Source organism: Vidua macroura, chromosome 4, assembly GCF_024509145.1.
Source record: "Vidua macroura isolate BioBank_ID:100142 chromosome 4, ASM2450914v1, whole genome shotgun sequence".
Lineage (NCBI taxonomy): Eukaryota > Metazoa > Chordata > Aves > Passeriformes > Viduidae > Vidua > Vidua macroura.
Window position 1 is genome coordinate 5,494,174 of NC_071574.1, and position 22,188 is coordinate 5,516,361.

General features: G+C 42.5%; 2 protein-coding genes and 1 long non-coding RNA gene across 6 annotated transcripts in view; 1 reads left to right on the plus strand and 2 right to left on the minus strand.

Annotated features, from left to right (window-relative positions):
- Positions 1-4,139: 4,139 nt before the first annotated feature.
- Positions 4,140-7,882, minus strand: LOC128806962 (uncharacterized). Its single transcript, XR_008436992.1, has 3 exons — positions 7,754-7,882; positions 5,054-5,109; positions 4,140-4,333 (listed from the first exon to the last, which is right to left on the minus strand). It is a non-coding gene; the product is annotated as an uncharacterized LOC128806962 (long non-coding RNA).
- An 11,100-nt stretch (positions 7,883-18,982) lies between these two features.
- Positions 18,983-20,416, minus strand: LOC128806193 (basic proline-rich protein-like). The gene is made up of 3 exons (XM_053975580.1): positions 20,357-20,416; positions 19,506-20,270; positions 18,983-19,089 (listed from the first exon to the last, which is right to left on the minus strand). Exons 1-3 carry the CDS (start codon positions 20,414-20,416, stop codon positions 19,042-19,044), a joined length of 873 nt encoding a protein of 290 aa, XP_053831555.1. The 3' UTR covers positions 18,983-19,041.
- Positions 20,160-22,188, plus strand: part of GAB1 (GRB2 associated binding protein 1) — a 96,679-nt gene continuing 94,650 nt past the window's right edge. For 2 of the 4 annotated variants that reach the window (XM_053976316.1, XM_053976317.1), the window contains exon 1: positions 20,160-20,486. In XM_053976316.1, coding sequence (XP_053832291.1) covers positions 20,415-20,486 — 72 coding nt within the window. In that variant the 5' untranslated portion in view covers positions 20,160-20,414. The remainder of the gene's footprint in view (positions 20,487-22,188) is intronic. The other 2 variants (XM_053976314.1, XM_053976315.1) reach the window with 1 other exon arrangement.

Consider the following 22,188-nt stretch of genomic DNA (forward strand, 5'->3'; position numbering starts at 1 on the left):
CATAACCTATTTTCCCAGACTAGATAGATGCTCATCGCAACACTGCATTTTAAGCTGCATTCCACTGCTTGCAAGAGATATATTTAGTCCTTTGGAAAAGATCTCTTAAGAAGTGAGAAATTAAAAAAATGCTGGCCTCATCAATGTTTACAGCCAGAACACTTCCCTTTGCTTAATGGTTGCCAAGAGCTTTTATCCACTAAGAATATAGACACTTACATAGGCTCAGTTTGCTTACACAGATCTGTACATTTTGAGATTCCCCACAGTTACCTGACTACAGAATGACTCTCCTGCAAGACCATGCATGTAAATGGAAGATAACATATTATCAGGCAAGCTTTATTAGATTAAATGGCTATTAGATTAAATAGGAAATCAAAACATTTCTAAAGTAATAAAAATTAATTTAGGCTGCTGGATGTAAATTTGACAACATATGCTCCCTTTTTCTCTTTATGGTGTGACCCTTGCTTAGATGTCAACCTCAGATGAGTCTGGAGATAAAATATTGTGAAAATGATGCCTTGAGAGGCTACTTAGAACAGATGCTAGACAGTGTTAAAGGAAAAAAGTAGGTATTTATTAAAAGGCCTTCAAAGGATACACCTTGGGCAGTACAAGAGCCTGGCCAAGGCTACACCCAAGATGGACGATGTGCCACAGGTTTTCACACTTTTATAAGTTTTGGTCCATTTCCATATTGGGGTTAATTGTCCAATTACAGCTTCATGTTATGAAGTCCCATCCTCCCAGATTGCTCTCCTCAATTTGCTGTTGTTTATACTGTTTTTTGGGCCCTTGGTTCTCAGGCTGGAAAAGGATGGTTTTGCCTAACTTAACTGTGAAGAGAACTTGCTAACCCTTTATGTGAAGTTCAGAGTTTTATACTAATGCAGTACAAAATCTGGAAAATATGAAAGCTAAAACTTAAGGCATCAATAACATAGTACCTTCCTTTCTAATTACTGGTAGTTTGTATTCTCTACGTTCACATTCAAATATATTTTCCATAATTGTTTGTTTTTCCTTTCATATCCCTCAGACTTCCCTTATGCCCTTCTGTAGTACTCTGCTATGTCAGCTGCACAAAGATTTCTGGTCATAAGCATTATCAAACAAACTGCTTTCACTTCTCCTCCAGTTGCCCCCTCCCACGTTGCTATGATGAATTTTTTATAGTTGTTTCATATAGTTATTGCCATATCTAAAACAACCAAAGTATACGTCTGTGGCTGCTCAGGTTTGGAAATGCTCTGCTTTTTTCTAGCACTGTTGCTAACATTAGTGTTCTTTATTTTACTAACCAGAAGGCATACAAGGATATTTGCCTGCACCACATTTTAGGTTATCCAATTTTCTTCCTTTCAACAGCATTACCTTCTTGTAATTCACATTCATCAGGCTCTGTGGAAAAAGCAAACCTTTTGTCAGGGATTTTGAGATGTCATGTTTCTATTTTAATTCTAATTTTTGTAAGGGGAACTAGCCAAACACATTGTTTTTCCACAGTTTCTTTGGAACATCATCCTTGGCTGGCCATATATGATTCCAAACCAGCTGAATCTGCTATTGACAGTGACTTTTTGCTTGCCTTCTACTTTTATTTAGAATAACTCATTTGGATTTTGGTTTTACTGGGTTCAGAGATGCCTCCTCGCTATCTGATTTTATTGACTCAAGTATTTGTCGTGTTTTCCAGTGAAAGAAAAAAAAAAAAAAAAGAGCATGACATTTTAGTGTCATAATTTGTCCCCTGATAATGGAGAAGGGATAATGGAGAAGGGATACACCTGATAATGGAGAAGGGATGAGCTCAGGGAGACACCTGGGGATTGTGTTTTCTGAGGACAGTGCTGAACATCCCTTGCTTTAGACCCCTCAGTAGTGCTCCCTGTCCCTTTTGGTGATACATTTGTTGTTCTAAAGCAGCCATTTGCTCATACTTAGGAATGGTAGTTTGGGTTCTGTTCTTCACTTCACTTCACTTCACTTCACTTCACTTCACTTCACTTCACTTCACTTCACCTCATCCTGGGTACGGGTCACTCCGCTGAACAGAAATTCGCATGCAGTATCAAAGAATTCATGCAGTTGTTACAACTCCTTTGCTCATGTCTCCTCAGGGAGAGCATCTCCTCTCATCCAGCAGGTTCGCCAGTCCCCAGACACCTACACAGCTGCACAGGTCCAGGAGACATCAATTTTTTGTTTACTGTTCACAGCAAACTTTTTGGCATGTTCTCTCAGCCTGGTGCTTTTCCAGGCTCGCTTCTCAGAGGAGAGGATCCTGTTTGGATGCTCTTGAGGCTGGCTCCAGAGGTGCTCCTGTTGGGGACTGAGCAACCACAAGCTGTCCCTGTGATCCAGTGTGCAGTTTCCATCAGGAAACAGCAGCTCAGAGCCCTCACGACTTCCTTCCTCCTTCAAGGAACAGGTGTCTGCCCTCCAGATCCAAATTTTTTCTTCTGACTTCCTGTATCATGAATATTTCTGCTGAGGCCATCAAAGTGACATCTCTGCAGCATCTCCAACTCTCCAATAGGATTTTAACACTTAACTGGGTTCTTAGCAGAAATATACTGTGCTCTCCAGTTGGGTGTGACAAAAACAAGCTCTCTTCTCTGCTCTGTTGTTCTTGTAGTGGTCCTCTGCATATCAACTAATTGAGAAGAAGAAAATACCACTATTCCATACAAGTCTTCTGTTCTACATCTGTACATCTATACATAGAACATCCATAAATATAAGCTTCCCACACATAGAAACTTCATATGGGATACTATGACATTAATTACTTGCTTGCATAAGTTCAGAAGAGCCCATATTTTGGTGCAGATGTCCCCAAAATTTCCTTCCCCATGTGTTTGGTTCAGCACTGTCCTAGCACAGCCTGCAGCCTGGCTGTGTGCCTTCCCCAGTACAATTTGTCATGCATTTATCTTGCAGGGGGAAAGTCTCATCACCCAGTGACACGCGTAGATTATTTTGTTCTTAGGAGTCTGCTTTGGTTGGTTTTGTCCCAGTGGGGAAAAAAATGGACTTTATAGATCTCACTGTGTTAAGACCCCTTTGCTTCAGCAGTGCACACTCCCACGTGAGAGAGAAGGGACAAGTCCTTTAGGTACTCTTCTGCTGGATGCTGCTTGAGGAAGTGTCATCCCCTCAGCATGACAGCCAGTTGACTTGACCACTTGGGAAACTTAAACAGCACAAACCCACATTTCCCTGTTCATTTTTTCTCTGGAAAACTGACTTTAAAATAGTGTGTAGCCACATACCCATGCAAAACACAGATGTCAGTTTTTAACAGCTTTTTTTTTTTGCATGTGCATTGTGCTGAGGTTTGCTATTTAAACACAGTCCTTATCTGGAATATTGTAACCTTTGAATCATATATGTTTGAAATGCTGAGTGTTACTCAGAATCATTAAAAATCTTCCTCTGGCCTGAGTACCATACACTTACTCTCTGGCCCCAAAGGGAGGAAAAATATGGGGTTTTGCCTTTTTTTGTTGTTTGCCTTTTCTGTAAGAGGTTCAGGGAACATTCTATAATATCTGTTGGTGAAATGTTGTCTCTGCCATTTCACTAAGGGACAAGAGTACACAGCTAATCTTCCTTCACTAGGGAAGGAGATAATTTTGAGGTTAAGGGAGATAGCTACTGGAAAAGAATCCTATTTAACAAAGGAACAAGCAATTCATTTGGCAGAGCAGACTAGAAAGGCCTGACAAAGCAACAATAATAGCGTTAACCTCAGGCTGTGTGTGGTCCACTGTTGAAGTGTTTTGAGAGCTATGGTTTGTCTGTCCTCACTGAACAGGGAGAGAGAGGAAAAACAACTTTGTGCCGTTGCTGCCTGTGAATTTTTTGCCTTGTTACAGGAAAGGCAAAGGAAACCATGAGGCCAACTTATTCTCTGCTTGAGATTGAACATCCTATTGTTGCGGTCATGGCAAAAGCTGAGCAGTGGTTTGGGCTCATTAGACCCCACCCTAAGTTCTAGATTTCACCAAGAATACCCGTTTAACAAAGAATTCGTTTAGCAAATAACTCATTCCTTTAATCATTGTTTTCCAAGGGAAATTTAATTTAAAAGATGTATTTATAACCGAGTGAAATCCTAAGCTATGCAAACAAAATTATTGTTTGAAATAATTCCCGTCTTGTTGGGACGAGGTCCAGAAATCATATCTTGTCAGAGCCAAGCTGCAATGGAGTGACCAGAATTCTCTTCCAAACCTAGTAATCCACAGCTTCAGGGGCCAAATCCTGCCTTCAGCTCCACCGCTGTATGTTCAAAGCTTCTCCACTGACTTCACATTTGGCCCTATATATGGAAAACAAGATTTCACCTCCATGTCATGTTTTGCTCAATTTCTTCTTGGATTTCTCTTTGTCCATTTTGCTCCCAGATTTAATAACAAGGTTTAAAAACAGCCCGTAGATTAACTCAATAAAACAATATACACGGTCCATATACCGTGGGCCAAAAAGCCAGTAGAATTTGGAGTGTGCTGGTGCCTGGAACCGAGGTCCAAAGACATAAAGCATCTTTTGCTCTGGGTGATGGGGAGCTGCCTTTTTTTCTTTTTTTTTTTTTTTACTTTTAAGAGGCAGAGAAATGTAGTGCGAGCTATTGCACAAACTAAAATATATTTTAATTAATTTCAGGCATCGGGGCCTGTCAGATTTAAGGATCTCATTTCATCATGGTTTTTGGAAAATTGTTACCATGATTGATTCTGCTTTAGGTGCCAAACCTCGCCCTTATATGTGTGAAGGCAATGAGGAAGAAGGAGTCTCCATTACCAGCCTTTCCATTTGCATGGCTCACACAGAAGTGAAATGAAATATCACTCTGTGCCTTTCTCCCTTTCCTCCTTCCCACCCTAATTATGAAAGAGGAGGCATAGAAATATGTAGGAAAATAACTTTGCAAACTTTAAGTATTTTGAAAGGCTGATTGAATGACAAATTATACATCCATATGGAGCTTAGGAAGGAGTCATCTTTCTAAACTTTTGTCCACAACCAAGGAATATCAGACCTTTTTGGAGAAGAGTGGAAGTTGGGGCAATCAAATGTCCTCCTGCTGACATGCCTCTGGAAGAACACAGAAGTAAGTATAAGATTAGGCAACAAGCACTGTTTTTCAGCTCCACACTTATTACTGGAACTGGATAGACTTACATGTGTAGGGAAAGAAATAGAAAATAATCCTGTCCCAGAAAAGTCATTCCTTTCCTATGCATATGAATTCAGAAACCCATGACGTGATTTATTGTTTCCTTAATGGAAATTAAAACTCAGGTATGTTGTTACAAATACTCCTTTCAGGCAATAATGTTAGAGGTACAGAAGCAACTGCAAGAATGATCAGCGATCAGCACTGATCATTCAAGGTAAATAACCTTTGGGAACTGCCTAAGCAAAATATGGTTTTTTATGACACATTGTCTCACGGTTCACAGCCTAAATCTGGCTTCTATTGAAAGTGCAGATATGTTTGATCAAAAATTTAGCAAGGCTGCCTTTCCATATCAGAAACATATGAATCCATTAACTGCATTCCCATCTGCTTTTTATTCTGGCCTTGTTCTTTTGTCCTCTAAAGCTTTGGCCTGCTTTATATAATTTCACAGGGTTGTGTGTGAAGGAGTTTCTATTTATTGTTGGTTTTGTCATTACTATTGTGGTTAGGTACACTTTCACAGGGACTGGGGATGCTGAGCAGAAGTAAGAGGGTGGGAAGCAAATGACAAAGTAGTTGGTTGCTTTGCAACTCTTCCTACAGCAGAATCTGTCCTGCCTCTTCCCACTTCTAGTCAAGAAACAGGATTCAAAAAGTTTATCATGCCCTCAAAAAGATGTCTGCTGAGATGCACTGTTGCACATGACTGCTCTGGGTTTCATCTAACGTACAAGTCACTGAAGGTTACCTTCCTCCCTTGGCTTCTTGTAGCAAAGTATTCATCTATAAACCGCTGATGGGAGAAACAGAAAAAACTTTGAGAGAAGAAAACTGCAGCAGACACAGTTTTGTGGTCACTGCAGAATCTCAGGTTGTTTGACTGTAGAAACCTATTATTATTTTTATTATTACAGCATTTTCTGCTGAGATTTTCTTTGCAACAACATTGCTTCATTGCTTGTCACTGCCATCACTTGGCTCTTGTGCACAGAAGACTCAAGGGCCCATTTCTCTGCGCTCTCCTATGCCCTTTTTTCTTCCTGGGGACATTCAGAGGCGCAAGGATGCCCAGGCAGACCCAAGGCTGCTCGACATAAATGCAGCCAGGCTTCAAGTTCACTTGGATGTAGGTGATAGATTGATCTGCTCCTCTTCCCCAGGTAAAAAGAGAACATGATTCATTTGTGTTTCAGTGAATTTACATTAAAAGAATTTATCTAAAAAGCTCATACAAATCTTGTGCAATTTATGAAGCACAATTTTTAAAGTGAGGGGAGGGGGTTCCTAGCAGAGAAATGTCAGGTAGGGCTTTAAAAGATATCGCTGCTTCTTCAGTTGTGTGTTTTAAATACACATCATTAATGAGATTCCTAAATGTGTTGCTGCTAATGAGGTCTCTAGTGATGTGAGATAGTCTCAAATTATCTTCCATCAGGAATATTTGCTAATTACTTTGCATGGTTGTACTAAGCAGAAATTTCCATGTTAAAGGGGCCTGAAAATTAGTCTCCCCCTCACAGTAAATAAACTCCTCCAAAGTTTTCTCCAGGGGTTAATAGGAGAAGAAAGGCACTGGGAAGCCCTGAGATCCTGGCTAGTACATTTCAGGAGGAAACAAGACGGCATTATTTTTTCAATTCCAATAGTGGTCTAAAATAAAAATTTAGGATAGAAAATTATACTCCAAACATTCAGTGACATTCCAGTTCAGTTTTCACTCTGTTCATGCCAGAAATTGCTATAGTGCTTGTCAAAAGAAACAGTCACGATCATTTAGGCAAAATAATTGCCTTTGATATTTCCTTTCCCAGTGAATAGACTTTCATCTGAAGGAAACAGACTTCCTAATGATGGCAGTTCTCCAAAAATTGTATAGAAGTGCTTATTCATTATTGATGTGATTATCATTGGAAAATCCGTATTATGTCAGATTTTTGCTATTACGAGTCAATTCCAAAAAGCCCAGTGCTGACTTTTTCACCTAAAAGAACAGATTACTTGAATGAGAAAAGAAAGAGCAAATCCATCTTAGCAGGGAGCAATGCATCCATTTTGTGGGTACAGCACTTAGTGCTTTATCCCTGCTCAAGTCAGGTGCAATCTTGGCCCCTGGATATGCACATGTTTCTGGCATGTTTTACCCACTTCAAAGCCTCAGAGGAGAGATTTGCTGCTTCCTGGAGCTGTCTCCTTCTTCAAAAAAATATTCCTCCTCTGGAATTTTCCCCAGATTTGAGCCTTCACTTGTAAAACCCTCCACCACCAGGTGTTTGCAGTGTGTGAATGCACTGCCAGTGTGCACTCCAAAGCACACCACTACACCTGGTGGTAATTAGGGTATTAATTTTTAAGCCTTCTGTGGGTGAAACGGTCTCTGATAGAGTGGTAATTCTTGTATGGAGAGAATTGTAAAATCATAGAATGATTTGAATGGGAAGGGACTTTAAAGGTCATCTTGTTCTAATCCCCCCACCACACCTTCCACTTGACCAGTGGAAAGGTAAAAAGGGAGCATGATTCATTGTGTTTCAGTGAATTTACATTCAAAGAATTTACCTGAAAAGCTCATATAAATCCTGTGCAATTCATGAAGCGCAATTTTTAAAGTGAGAGGAGGGGGTTCCTAGCAGAGAAATGTCAGGCTGCTTAGTGCCCCATTCAACCAGGCCATGAATAGTTCCAGAGGTGGGGCACCCACAACTTCCCTGGGCAACCTGTGCCAGTGTCAGAGCTGATACTAAATCAAAAGCTATGATGGCATTGCTAAGGCCCATGGTACCACTGTGACGTGGCCTCACTGAGATTCAGAGGTCCTGTGAGGGATTGTCTATGAGGGATTGTCTGCCTTTGCTTCCTGTTCTCTTTGGGTTTGGTCAATCCCTCCTGGGACCAACATTTCCCCTTCTAGCAAAAGCTGTGGCACAAAGCTGCCCTGGAGCTCCTCCAGCTTTGCACAGCCTCTTCAGAAGTCACCTCTATGTCTTCTTACATCAATTTGCCTCCTAGGCCCTATATGGCACAGCAGACCTTGGGGTACAGGGAATTCAGTGGACCAAAGGCAGAGTCCTGAAAATCTGGACGCAAAGGCACCACAACCTTTCTTCGCCCTGTATGAGGACAAAGGCTATGTAGTTACCACTGCCTTACTTTGTCTGGAAAGACCTCTAGATGGTAAAAAGCAATGTACAATATCACATAAATCTGCCACTGTTAGTACTGATGTGCTGCAACAGCACATAATTGTTTAGGTGTCATTTGGCATCATGAACAATTACAATTTTGATTATCCCACGGGAGATTCCCTACCACCGAGGAAATGTGGATTATGTATCATTACATGGATACATACCTGCCCTCCCACAAGCTGCACTGCTGCATCAGCACTAGCAGGTCTCCATGTCCATAACAATACAACCACAAAGGTTTTGTAAACCTTCATTAATTGTTTTAGTGTAGGAAAACACTATAAATAAATAATATTGACTATTTCAGTCTTCTAAGTTCATTATACCTGCAGATACTGAAAAGGCATTCAGGCCCAGGAGATTATACAGGGTAAAGTTCCTTCTGTAATGCTCCAGAAGGTTACAGGAATATAGTTATAGGTATACTCACACATGCACCTTAGTGGTGTTGCATGCAATTGCAATGATTTATAAATCAAAGTGATACTCGCTCTAGGTCTACGCCGTGTTGTTTTGCCAAAGCTGTGTTGCTGATTCCCATAACAAATGGGCCTTCCTGATGTGGGAGGCGTGCCTTGGGCTGGGATTACATCATATGTATGCAGAGCCCTGCACTCCGCAGGAAGGCATCCCAAACTACCTGGTGTTTATTGGTTCCCTCTCTACAGGCAAGCTGGGGGAGCTGCTCTGCTTACCTTACCAAGCCCACGTTTCTGGAGCTGAAGGTCACAAATTCCAAAAAAGCTTGATCACGACACGGTGCAAGCCTGTGTTTGTGTCTGCAAATAGACTCAGGTACACAAAACGGCAGCTAAATGGAAGACTGTGATCCAAGGCATTTCAACCACATTCTGAAATATTTTTAATGTGTGATCCATCTATCCCAAGCAATTTCACTTCCCCTTCTCTGGTGCTGTCTAGGCACTTCGACCAGGAAACAGCAAACACAGCATCTTTCTTTCTCATTTTGCTGTTTTCCCTCAGAGAAGCTTAGGAAATTGCAATTGTTAGAAGCTGAGTTACAGCTTATTTGGACCAAAAGACCAAACTGCAGTTTTGAGAAACATGTCACGTGCTTTTCCCCCTAGGTTTAGTATAGTGCAAAATAACTTCAGCTCCCATTAGCTTCAATAACTTGCAGGGCAATTCTTCTTATATGCTGCTATTCTGGCCAGGGCTGTGTGGAAACAGCAGTACAGACAAATGGTCATGTAAGAGCAGATTCATAGTTGTGCATGAACTTTTTAATGGTTTAAGTTTACAGTCCCCTTGCATTTGGGCTTTTCACAATGTGTTAAGTAGAATAAATATGTGCATTTTTCTTCTGGTTGCTTATGCAAATGCAGGGCAGAAAGACATTCCTCACCTCAGACAAAAAATCCCATGCACAATACAAGTACTGCTCTCCTCTTCAGCTTACAGCTCTATTTACTTTCTCCCATCCTTACTTCTGATTTTTGTATTGTCTTTCTCTTTGCTTGACTAATAACAGCACCCACCTGCCCTAAAAAAACCCATACACGTTCCTTACTTGCATGCAATGTGGCTTTGGGAATGCTGCATCTAGGCCGTTACAGAATAAAGTTAAAACAAAATCACTGACAACCATTAATATCAGCAGACTCTTAAATAATTTTCTTTCATGTTTTCATGCTCTGTTTTTATTAGATATTTAAGGCGCTGTGTTCTTATTAAGATTACAAGATGTTGCAACTAATGAAGATAAGCCATTGGAACAACTTTGGCATTACTAGTCAGGAACAGTTCACATTTCATAAACCTGTTTTATGGGAACCTCTAATTATGCATTTATAAGAAAATATAAACTGTACACAGCTTGTATGAACTACAATTTTCAGCCAGAAGATTTTAGCATAGAAGCTGGATCATTTTCAAAGGGAAGCATGTGCTATATTGGACCAGAGTATGGAAGAGTTTAGTTGTTTATGCAGAACAGAACATCTCCTTGCAAACAAAACCATCGTTGAACAAAACGTGGTGGTGCAAATTTCAGTGTTTTGCAGTAAAGAGCCTGATTCCTCCATGGAGATGGAGATGTATAATCATGGGTAGACATAAAAGTAATCAAGGTCATAAGATGCAGAGGTTATAATAATTTTCACCTTATCACATTAAGTGATTTCAAGTCACTTTTAACCTTTGCTTACGTTGTAAATCGGTCTTTATCAAGGCTGCACGAGTGTAACAAATCAGACTTTAGCTTATTATCACCATTACTCTATCTGCCTTTGCTCAGGTATGTTGGGCACTTCTCAAATGGGATTAAGCACCTCCTTTTTTACTGCTGTAAATGCACCAAGAGCTGGGCCAGGGATGCTACAGAAGCTGGGAAAGGCACACCAAAGCTGCTCCTTTCCTAGACAAGTCTTGGTGGAATAAAAGTTGTGCACTCATTGCCAAAAATGAAGGAAAGGAAAAAAAAGGAGAAGGTTTAGTCTCTTGAAGACTGTTTCTGGCCCAGGGTCCTGTCCTTTCTCTCTCCCCAAGCTGTTTCCCTGATGCCTGAAATTTCCACTTGAGTGTTCCTCATTCTCGGCACACAGTCTACTTCTCCTGCTGAACTGGAGGATGCTGGTCCTGAGGATGAAAACTGTCTAAGTTTTCATTCTTGTCTTTATATGTGGGAAGGCTTGCATGCAATGTGGTTTTGGGAATGCTGCATCTAGGCCGTTACAGAATAAAGTTAAAACAAAATCACTGCCAACCATTACTATCAGCAGACTCTTAAACAATTTTCTTTCATATTTTCATGCTCTGTTTTTATTAGATATTTAAGGCACTGTGTTCTTATTAAGATTACAGGATGTTGCAACTAATGAAGATAAGCAATTGGAAGAACTTTGGCATTACTAGTCAGGAATAATACTTATTCACATACACAGAATGTAGTCTGTGAGTTAGTCTACATCACTGAAAAGCCTTCTGCTGCCTCTCTGTAGAAAATTCACACATTAGAAATATTAAGGAAGAAATCAGGAAATTAACGAATTAGAAATATTAAGAAGCAATAAAGTATAAATGAGTTTTCCCATTTTCTGGGGAGGTGAATTAACCACAACTCACCTTCTGTTTGCACCTTTCTCTCTGTTTTGCGTGAGGATTTTGTTTGCACCACTGAATTTATAAAGGCACTGGCAACACATCCAGCTTCTAGAGGAACAGGAATACCCAGAGGAAAATTTAAGCAATCTAAAAAGACCAGGAAGAAGGAGCATTAAAAAAATTTACAATAACATTTATAGAGAATTCTAGTAGGTGCTACCCGTAAAAAACACTGTTTACTGCTACTTAGCAAAACTATTATTTGAATTGCTTTTTTCACATGCTAATTCTAAATGTGTTTTTTTTTTTTCCCTCAGGGAAAAAAAAACAAAAAAACCCAAACCAAAAAACCAACCAAAAAAAAAAAACCCAAAACAAAAACAAACAAACAAACAAACAAAAAAAAAAAACAACCAAAAAAAACCCCAAAAAACACTAGAGGAATATTTTGTGAAATATTCAGTGAATGTGATGAAACTCAGAACTGAGTGCCTTTTTCCTATAGCACCTGTGTAATAGCTACTGGGTGGCAGGAATGCCTGTGCCTGTCTGCCTGCAAGAACTACTGTTCTGGAACTGGTTCCTGCTCACAGCAAGTGAAGCAACTGATTCAAGCTACAGCTATGCTTTAAAAGTCCATAAGGAAAAAATATTGCATAATCCTTTGCTAAAGTCTTACATCTCAAAATCCACAAAGAACTGTCTGTGAAAGTCTGCAGCAAACATGGACAGCTTACAGATAAGTACAAGATTTCTATTCTAAAAAAAATGTTGACGGTAAATCCTTTAAAATATAATGTAATAGCCTTCAGTAGAGGTAGATGAATCAATAAGTAGAAAGCATTTATCTGGGGGTCAAATGTAGCTCTTACACTAAATCAGATGATTCCTGTGAACAGTTTAGTTTATTTTTTTGCTAATTGAGGCAGTTTTGCTATGAATTGTTCATGTTGGCTATTCACCTGTCAATATTGGAATTGTGTGGCCGATCAAGTAAGCAATATTTTTATTTCTTCTCACCTTGGATGACCTTGTGGACAAGGTGATGGCCTGATCAGTGAACTGGGATATTGTTAGTCTTCAGGAAACACTGGTGGATGGAGGGATAGAAATGGGAGATAATTTTAAAGAAATTTAAGTTTTTGCTTTTAAATACAAGTAGAACATTCTACTTATTCACCTGTAATTTATAAGCATTCCCCCTCATCCTTTATGTTAAAATATTTGTTTGTGCCTGGAAAGAAGCAAAGTGTGTGGCATTTCTGTTTCATTACTGAGGTGCTGCAGAAGGGACAAAGCCTCATAACACTTCAGCTTCACTCAGAAGTGTCAAAGAGGCACCATTTTGTGGCAAGAAGAAAAAAGAGTTATTATCATTGTGACTTTTAATAAACTCCTCAGGGTTCATCTGAATTTTGCAATGTTGGAAAGAATGAGTTCATACCTGCCTTAAATTTTTCTTCCCACTATTCCTCAGATTCCTCTCATCCTGTATTACTGACAACTCTGAATGTCATCCAGAATTACTGGAAATAATGCAAGAGAAAATGAACCCCACCCCTAAATTTTGAACCTGACCAATGATGTCACTTGCCAAGTTACTTGTGATTATCCCTTCCTCCCCTTTTTTCTGGGCTTGGCCTGAGACATCCTGAGGAAAAAGCTGTGACTCCACTGTCCTCCTGCCATCCCATTTCCCTTGTGTTTGTGTTGTCCAGACACTGTGTGACCCTGAGGCCAGGAGTTCCTTCTTCCCTGAGAGTGGCAGCACAAAGATCCAGTCTGATTTTTCCTTTGGGTTGTGAAGAGTACATAAATGTTTGGAGGATGTAATTGGAACTCAGGCAATATAGGATGTTCCACTCACTTAGCTGAGACAGTCTGCTTTGCTCCGCTATGGAGCATTCCTGATGAGACAACAATTCCTGCCAGGAAAGCTCAGATTTAGCCTGAAAGAATTCAGGTCTACAGAAAGGATTTTTCTGATGGGACCAGAGTCCAGTGTGAGACCTCCTGAAGCGAAACAAAATAATCAAAATTTTGCAAAGGAAAAAAAAAAAGTTATTTCTCCCTATTTAGAAAGGCAGAAAAGAAGTACACCCTCCTGTTTTATACACTGGGGATTTAAAATGCTATAGTGATCTTGGGTATCAGAGATTGATGAAATAATAATGGTGGAAACACATTTAAATCTCTTTAGCTTCAGGCTCTGGAAATCTCAAGCCAAAGCACTAAAGATTTTATAAATACCTACAGAAGAACTACATCTCACCTCTGTGATCTGTCCTGTCTTCAGGCAAAGTGTTTGGCTCTGTCTCTCAGATCTTTTCATCCCATCTGTAAATTTATTACACCTCCCATTGCTGCTATTGATGAAAATTCTCAAAGACACTGAGCTGAGATAGATAGATAGATAGATAGATAGATAGATAGATAGATAGATAATAGATAGATAGATAGATAGATAGATAGATAGATAGATAGATAGATAGATAGATCCACATTCAGGACTGAAAATATGGTTGCTTTTCTCACTTACACGCTATGATTTTCATCTTCCCTAACTTTACATGTCACAAGCATAGCTGCTTTCCTCTGAGCAAGGTGTCTAGACAGTTTTATAGACAATGGAGATAAACAAAAACTTCAAGAACATAATTCAGTTTAGCCATCTGCCTTTGGAAGAGATGTGTCCCAGCTGCCAGTTCCCTGTACCTCTCACCGACTGTAAAGGAGGTGTAGGTGAGTGGTACACATGCAAACCCCCACGCTGTAGGTGATGCAGGTGGAGGAATCCCAGCCTAGCTGACTGGCACTGCTGGCTGGAATGCTGTGATAAGAATCCCTGTGTCTGAGGCTGCAGGCAAGTGTCAGCACTATCCCTAAAACTGCCCTCCCTCCAGCAGGAAGTTTTCCTACCTTGCATTTCTTATCCTTTCAATAAGATATAAGATAAGGAAATGTGTCTGTCTGAAAAGTAGCAGCACAGAATGAGGGTGAAGCATTTTTGATCCTCAAGTCTGCAGAGAAGGTAATTTGTAGTGGTGCTAATTTCTCTGTGAAGTACCAGATACCAAAGTGTGAGTTTTGGCCCTAATGTGTCCCTGTGTAGCCTGAAAACATGTCAGAAAGGCACCTCCTTGCCATTGTCCCCATCTTGTGATGGTAGGTCCTTTCTTTGCAGTGTTCAGAGCCATTTCTTTTCGTTAGGTGGGCCTCCAGCGAAATCTTTTTTTTTTTTTTTTTACTGCCTAATTCCCTTGGTTCTGAATATATGTTCCCGCTGGGTATCAAAGTATTCCAAGACATCCGACTCAAATTTGGTTTAAATTATGTTAATAATTTAAATCTGGGAGCACTGCACATTGTTCTTGGATTCATCTCTTAGGGGAATAGAGGAGCTCTGGCTAAACACCCCTTAACCCTGTCTGGCATTCAGACAATTTTCCTTCTCCCTTCAGATAATTCTAGGTAATCTTTGGGTTTCCCTACTTTACTTTCAAAATGCCAGTTGTAATGAACTGTTTAAGCCTGGAGATTCAGACAAAGGAAAATAAGAAATAGTTGACATAACTTACTATTACACTTGCATTGTTAGGAGAATTATTAAATTGTTGCATTGTATTAAACAGCTCTCTAACCAAAATATTCTCTGATAGGAGCCTACTATTTTTAAAGCAGTAACAGAAACCACCAGCCTGCAGCGTTACCATATTTGCTGACTCTTAGACTTAACTTGTTCCCCAGGATTCTGCATTGCAATACATTTTTCTTTTGGGAGGTGTTCGGTACAAATTCCACCTTGTGCTTTTTGAGGACAAACCATGCTCAACCAAAGAGCCTGGCTGATGCCTCCTTTGACTATGTACAGCTTTGGAGTACTGGTCTCTCATGTGACCATACATTACTTTCTTTCCTGGAAACACGATCATGTCTAGAATAATTCTTATTTCTGTTACAAGACCAAGCCTAAGGTGGCCTAAGGTGAAGTTTCCATTGTGCTGAACTTGTAAAATGCTTCCTATGATAGAAAAAGTCCAGACATTTTCAGTACATAGGTGCAAAGGTATTATCCTTGTGGAGGGAAAAGCTTCCGATTAATTTTTTAACAGCATAGACCTGAGGAAGTTTCTGCATGGCTGGCCAACCAGCCAGCCTGCTCCTTCTTCCTTGACTAGCCTAGGAAAAAAAGGGAAATTCCCTTGCATGAAGTAAGGCAGTCAACTGATCCTCTGGCAAAAAAAAAACAGAGGACAAACATTTACCAGTGAATTTCCACTCCAGAATCAGGAATGAGCATTTTTCACAGAAAACACAAAGGAAATCTCAATGTATTACACCTATGCAGAACTGAAAACTGCTCCTTTTTTTGTATGAGTTCTGCAGTATACTCTTGCCTTTATGTGCCTACATCAATATTAAAAGTAATCACAGAAAAGAGATGAGGTAGCTTAATAACCAGTAAACAACTCTGAAGTGTGTGGACATACAGTCATCTCTTTTAATTATGTCTGTTTTTATTACTTTCCTCAATCTGTTTGCCAAATAATCTAAATAACTACAGTCTGAAAGAAACAGTAAATAATGTCATCCACAAACTGACCAAAATAACTACAAAGATTAAATTTACCTAGGAATAATTTTGAACTCAAAATGGAAGTATTTGAGATGAAAAGAAATATATAAATGCAGATTTTTGCAAACTCAAAAGAATCTTTCTTTTTTTTCACTGATTCATTTTTACATAAACACCCAAAGATGTTTTGGAATATAGACTGACATCAAAATTTTTTTTGTTAAACTAATTAATATTTTTTAATTAGACCTTTGGTTCTTTTTTTTGTCAAAGTACAAATTTTGTGTTCAAATGTAAGCAAGGGGCACAGAGGAGTTTAGGGATCACTATCAGGAGCCACAGCTGTTTGTGACTGCAAGGTGAAACCACAGAGGAATGCATAGGTTTTCCTACTAGAAGTATAGGTTTTCATACTAGAAGTATAACACAAAGATGGTGCTGTAGTGAGCACCATCTTATTATGCTGGTCCAGAATTCTTAAGCTATTTGCATGAGAAATTAACATAATTTATATTTTTGAAAGCAAGCCCATATGTATTTAATCTCCTCTTCTATCAGCTCCTGCTTCCTTCGTCAAGGCAACTTGGCAAGCAAACCAGAGACAAATGGATTTCCACATGACCTACTTTATCTGGCAAGATATATAAATAGTCTACTCCAGAATTTTGGAGAACCCATTTAAACACTTTGGAATGCACTTGTGGAAGAACACAAGGTCAGTGGAGGAATCAAGGCATCTTGCACATGCTTCCTGAGCTGGGAGGCAGCACCAGCACCGTAACCACGTGTGTGTAGTTGTCACATCCCATGTGACCGTGGCATCACCTCGCTGGTTAAAGTGCACTTTACTGAGCGCTGTGTGTGCTGCAGGTTGGTCACAATGTCCAGTCACAGCACAGGGACTGTTTCAGATGGCAATGGCTATGTGGGATCCAGGAATGGCAACATTCCCAACATTCCCAACCCTGCAGCAGGATTTGGCACTGTAGGCAGAGAGGATGGATACCTTCAGAGCTCCCTTCTCGAGCTGCTCTGCTGGCCGCATCCTCTTCTTCAAAACCAACTGCTGTCATTGCAACATCCTTGTTAAAAACAGGCAAAATAACCTTTTCTCCAAGAAAAAAAATCCTCTTTCCTTCTCTCTTCTTCCTCAAAGGCCCTGTACTCAGATACCAAAGATCTCTGTAATGCAAGTAATTGAGCTTGAAACATCTTTATCTTCCAGGCTTCCCAAGGAACAGCACAGAAATAACCAGAGGGAACAAAGTGAGGGGAGAGGGTGGTCATGTGCTGACGTGGGGTTACAGTCCTTCAAGCCCTGAAGGGAGTTTGGTTCTTCCAAGTACAAGCTGTAATGCAGAAGAATTTCAAAATGGGGCATGCTTAATATTTTTTAAACTTTCAGGACAGAAGTATAGCTCAAACAGTTGATCTCGACAGAAGTCTTTGTGACTTTTATCCTTAAGTTCAGGAACTCAGCTGGCTGAGTGTAAAAATTTTTGTACATGGAGGAACTGACTAGTGTAATTATTTCACCACTCTCTTCATAGACAGTTTTACAGTTATAAATATGCAGGTGTTAAGAGCCAGACATAAATATTGTGCTCTTTATGCATTTCATTAGCCTTAATTGTTAATACAGGGTATCTAAATTATGAACTGCGGAACACTGCTGGATATGCACAGAAATCCACAAAATTAATATTCTTGGATTTTCTAGCTGTGCACTAAGTTGGAAAGAGAGGTACAGCTCTGTGCAGCCCTCTCCTGAGATGGCAAGTGAAGGCATCGGTGGGACTGTGGATGGGTAGCTCAAATGGCTGAGAGCAGAAAAGGAAATCCACTGCCATGACTAGGAAAGGAGCAGTCCATGAGACAACATCTTAACATTCGGAAATTGTGCTTTGCTGTATTATGTTTTCTTCAACTCCACAATGCAATAAAAACATTTTATGTCCGGTCATGGGGCTTGTGACTAGGCTCAGCAACTAAGTACAGTCTAAAAGGCAAGCTTTATTGTTTACTATTCATCACTATGACATTAACTCTTTTCCCCTAGTGTATGTTTTATCGTTACATGACAGGGATTAAGCCCCCTCACAAAACTGATAAACAAATACATGAAAACTTAAGCTGGAGTCCAGGCTGACACTGGTTTCAGCGTGTTTTAGAACACAAATGTAATGTTTTGAAATTTGACCTCAGGGACAATCTTGTGTCCCCGGACCAGATAACTTGTTTGGTTGGTGCCTCCATGGAGACTGCTTAAGCCAAAACAAGCTTTCATTGATTGGCCCTCAAGGCATGGGTTAATTAATGGGATTCAAACGAACCATTGGATCACGTCACAATGCCCCAGTGCCAATGGCATTTTTAGTTAGTTCACACTGACTCCACATGTTCTAAATACTAAATCGTCTCCAGTGCTCTAAAGGACACTGGAAAATTTTGTGGCACTTGGATAATGTCAAATGTTGAAATTATTAAACAATGGCATTAGTGGTTTAAACAAAAGAGTTGCACTGAAATCCAGCGTGAAATCTAAACCTAAGAGTACAATTTGAGTCCGTGTTTACCAACCAAATCACTTTTTTATTGTTTCCACCAGCCCCGCTGAAGAAGCTGAAATGAGGGTGTGCAGAAATTCATACAAGGATGGTTTGAATGCTCCGATTGGTGTGCTTTGAAAATTGCTAAAGGCTGACATTCACCTCTTTTCTTATTTCAAATGCTTTTGGCAAAATATCTTCTTTGATGATCTTTCTTGTAGTGTTAAAAATGCTTCATAATGTCATAATTATCGTGAAAAGATTTATGTTGAAATTGATGCACAGATTTTAACACCTCAGCCTTTCTCCTTTATTTTTTCCTGTTATTTCTTTGAATGCTCCTATATGCTACAACCACTGCTTTGTAACTTTTTAATACACTTATACCTAGATGAATTGTAGCATCATCGGGCTCCCTTCAGCCAAGGCACACTAGGGGGACTATTTCTCTGCAGTGGAAGATCACTGGGGCTAGACAACACAGCAGCGATCCCATTCCAGAACCTGCCATTTAGTAATCTGAAAAAAAAAAAAAATCGCTTAAAAATTATAATTACTTTTGTTAAAAGTGTACTATTATTTTTCTTTATTTAATAATATATTATTTATTGATTCCATTTATTAATTTATTTGTTATGACTTATTTAACCCTTTTCTGACGGAGTGGAAAAGACAGAGAGCACCCACAGCAGAGGTGGTGAACGACCTGGACAATTACATTTTTTTTTCCTTTTTTTGCTACGGCAGTTTCAGACTTGCTAAGAGGAATTTACTTAGGCCGCGCTATTTTTAATGCAGCTTTAATAGGGATCTTTAGGTTGGGTTTTGTTTGTTTGCTTGCTTGGGGTTTTTGTTTATTTGCTTTCCCCGCAGGGACCCAGCTCGTCCCTCGCCCCCGTCCCCTCCGCTCCCGGCCGCGCCGCCGCACTTCTCGCCGGCCGCCGCCTACAGCTCCCAGGATCCCTCTGGAAGCGCCGGCCGGCCGTCCCTGCCTGCCTCCCCGCCGCCCTGCTTCCAAGCCCTTGTTGTTTGAAAAGGCTCCGGCGGAGTTTCGGGGGGAGCCGCGGCCCTCGGGGCGGCGCCGGGCGGGGGCAGGCGGGGCCGGCTGGGGCGGCACCGCCGCTCGGCGCCGGGGGGAAAGGGGGCTCGGGGAGGCGGAGGGGGGGACGCGGCGCCGTGAATTCCAGGGCAAAGCCTTCCCTCACTGGCCGGCAGGGAAACGGACGCAGCCCCGGGCCACGGCCCCGGCCTCGGGGCCAGACCCCCGCCCCGCCACTCCCCGCGGAAGGGAAGGCGAGGAAGGGAAGGCAGGCGTGCTGCCGATCCCCTCCTCCCGGCGCAGGGGGAGGAGGAAGAAGGAGAAGGAGCGACCGCGGAGCCGCGGCGGCCGGCGCTGAGCTCGGAGGGGCGGGCGGGCGGGCGGGAGGGAGCGAAGCCCCCCGCGGCCCTGCCCAGCGGGAGGGTCCCGGCGGCGCGGGGGAGGCGCCACCGGCGCGGGGCGGTGGCTGGAGCCTGGATCCTGCCCCGGGACGCCGAAGTTGCGGCGGGGCGGCGGCCGCCCCTTGTCGTCTCTCTCGATGTCCGTGTAACTCGGCGGCGGCGAGGAGGAGAAGGCAGGGGGGACCCTCCCGCCTCAGCCCCGCTCGCCGCCCCGCTCCCCTCCGGCGGGCTGTTGTGCGAGACAGACAGACACACAGACCCTGCGCCCCGTCCCGCCCCGGAGCCCCGGGAGGCCGGGCCGGGCGCGGTGCTGCCGCCGCCGATCGGGGCTCCCTGTGTCCGCTGCCCGAGGAAGAGAAGGAGCAGGAGGCGGAGGGAGCGCCCCGGCGGGCAGCGGCGCAGCCATGAGCGGCGGGGAGGTGGTCTGCTCGGGCTGGCTCCGAAAGTCCCCGCCGGAGAAGAAGTTGAAACGCTACGTGAGTGCCCTCTCTCCCATTCGCGGCCCGCGCTCCCCCTTACTCCCTCCCTTCCTCCCTGCCCCGCTTCTCCCCCGCCGGAGCTCCGCGCTCGCCTCCCGCTCCCGCCGGCCCGGCCCGGCCCGGCCTCCCCGCGCGGTCCCTCCCGGCCGGGCCCGGGCGAGCCGCCCTCCCCTCCGCCTCCCCGTTCCAGCCGGGACTTCTGCACGCCACGTCCCTGCCGCTTCCTCAGCTTTTCTTTTCTTTTCTTTTCTTTTCTTTTCTTTTCTTTTCTTTTCTTTTCTTTTCTTTTCTTTTCTTTTCTTTTTTTTCCCTTAAAAAAGGGGAGCTGAGCGCTCAGATGTTTCAGCCCAGCTTTTATCGCCTTTCCGAGAGAGTCGGGAGAGGGAGAGGGCGGAGTTTTCCCCTCTTCCCTCTGGGTCCGGCCACGGTATATATGTATTTTTAAACGTAAACACTTGCCGTCCCGGGGCTGGTGGCCGATCCCAGGGAGGGCGGGGGCTGCCCCGGTTCCGCGCCGCTCCCGGCGGGATTGCACCCAGGGCTGATAGCCCGGAGACGGCAGGAGCCGGGGATGCCTCGGGAGCGCTCTCGCTGGGGCGGGGGGAGCTCTGCTCTGCTCTTGCTCTCAGCACCGGGGAAAAAAAAAAAAAAAAAAAAAAGGAGGAGGGAGTTGTGAGAGAAGCGCCTGTGTCTTTCCCGAAGTTGTTCCCGCTGTTGCTCGGTAGTGGCTGCGCTCGCAGGCGCTCCGGCGGAGCGGACACCGCGCTGCTGGCAAGAAAATGGAGCGCGTTTGCTGAGCGGGCAGATTCCATGACAGGGCACAGCGGAGCTGCGGGGCCGCCGGGGAGGCTGTCAGGTCACGTAGGAAGGATGGGTGATGCCAGGAGTCATCGCTGCTGGCTGAGCCCTTTCCCATTGGCACCCGGCTTGTTTCGCGGCATCTGTGTAATTGGGACAAAATGTTGGGCCTTTTTTTTTTTTCCCTCTCTTTTCTTTCTTCTCCTTCATTTTTTCCCCCCAGTGTTTTCCTTTTTTTAAGCAGCTAAAGCTTCAGATTTATTTGAGAATCTGTGAATACAGATCTTAACGTGACCATGTTATTTTTGTCTGTTAGCGATTAGCAGTCTCTTCTTGAAGAACTGTTTTGGGTGGGTTTTTTTAAATGCCAGGAGATTTGTGAAATGAGTCTCTATTTAAATTAAAAAACAATATTTGGGGTAGCCCGTTCTCTGGTTCCCAATGTCAAAAATCCTCTTTGTGCAAAGGAAAGAGAACATCCTGATGGGTCGTGGCAGGGGTCTGCTTCCCTGCTGAATGGGACATGGACTGGTTTTTTGGCCAATTCTCCACGTCTGTGTGTGTAACAGGATACCTCTTTACCAGTGTGGGTGAATTAAGAGCAGTATTCATGTTTTTAAAGACTTTTAATAAATTTTCCACTTGAACGCTATATCCTGCGAAGGGTGCTGCGTGTAAATGGACAGAGTTTGCCCTCCTAAATCAATCTCATTAATCAGTCTCTAAATATGCCAACTTTTTTCCATGTAGCTGCCCCATTAGTGTAGCTCCATTTCTATACTGGAATTACACAAGAACCCCTGACTAGAGCACTGGTCAAGTGGTTCCCTGTCCTAAAGAGGTAATGCCTTAATTTTCATTTGAAAGGGGGAATCTGCTTTTTGAGTAGGCAGAGTATCAG

What these genes read in the sequence shown, in the direction of transcription:
- LOC128806193 (XM_053975580.1), bottom strand. Translation starts at nt 20,416, where the DNA reads ATGGCTGCGCCGCTGCCCGCCGGGGCGCTCCCTCCGCCTCCTGCTCCT. An exon ending in CTGCTCCTTCTCTTCCTCGG is followed by an intron (nt 20,271 to 20,356) that starts GCAGCGGACACA and finishes GACGGGGCGCAG; the next exon opens with GGTCTGTGTGTCTGTCTGTC. An exon ending in GGAGCTGTAGGCGGCGGCCG is followed by an intron (nt 19,090 to 19,505) that starts GCGAGAAGTGCG and finishes TTTTTTTTTCAG; the next exon opens with ATTACTAAATGGCAGGTTCT.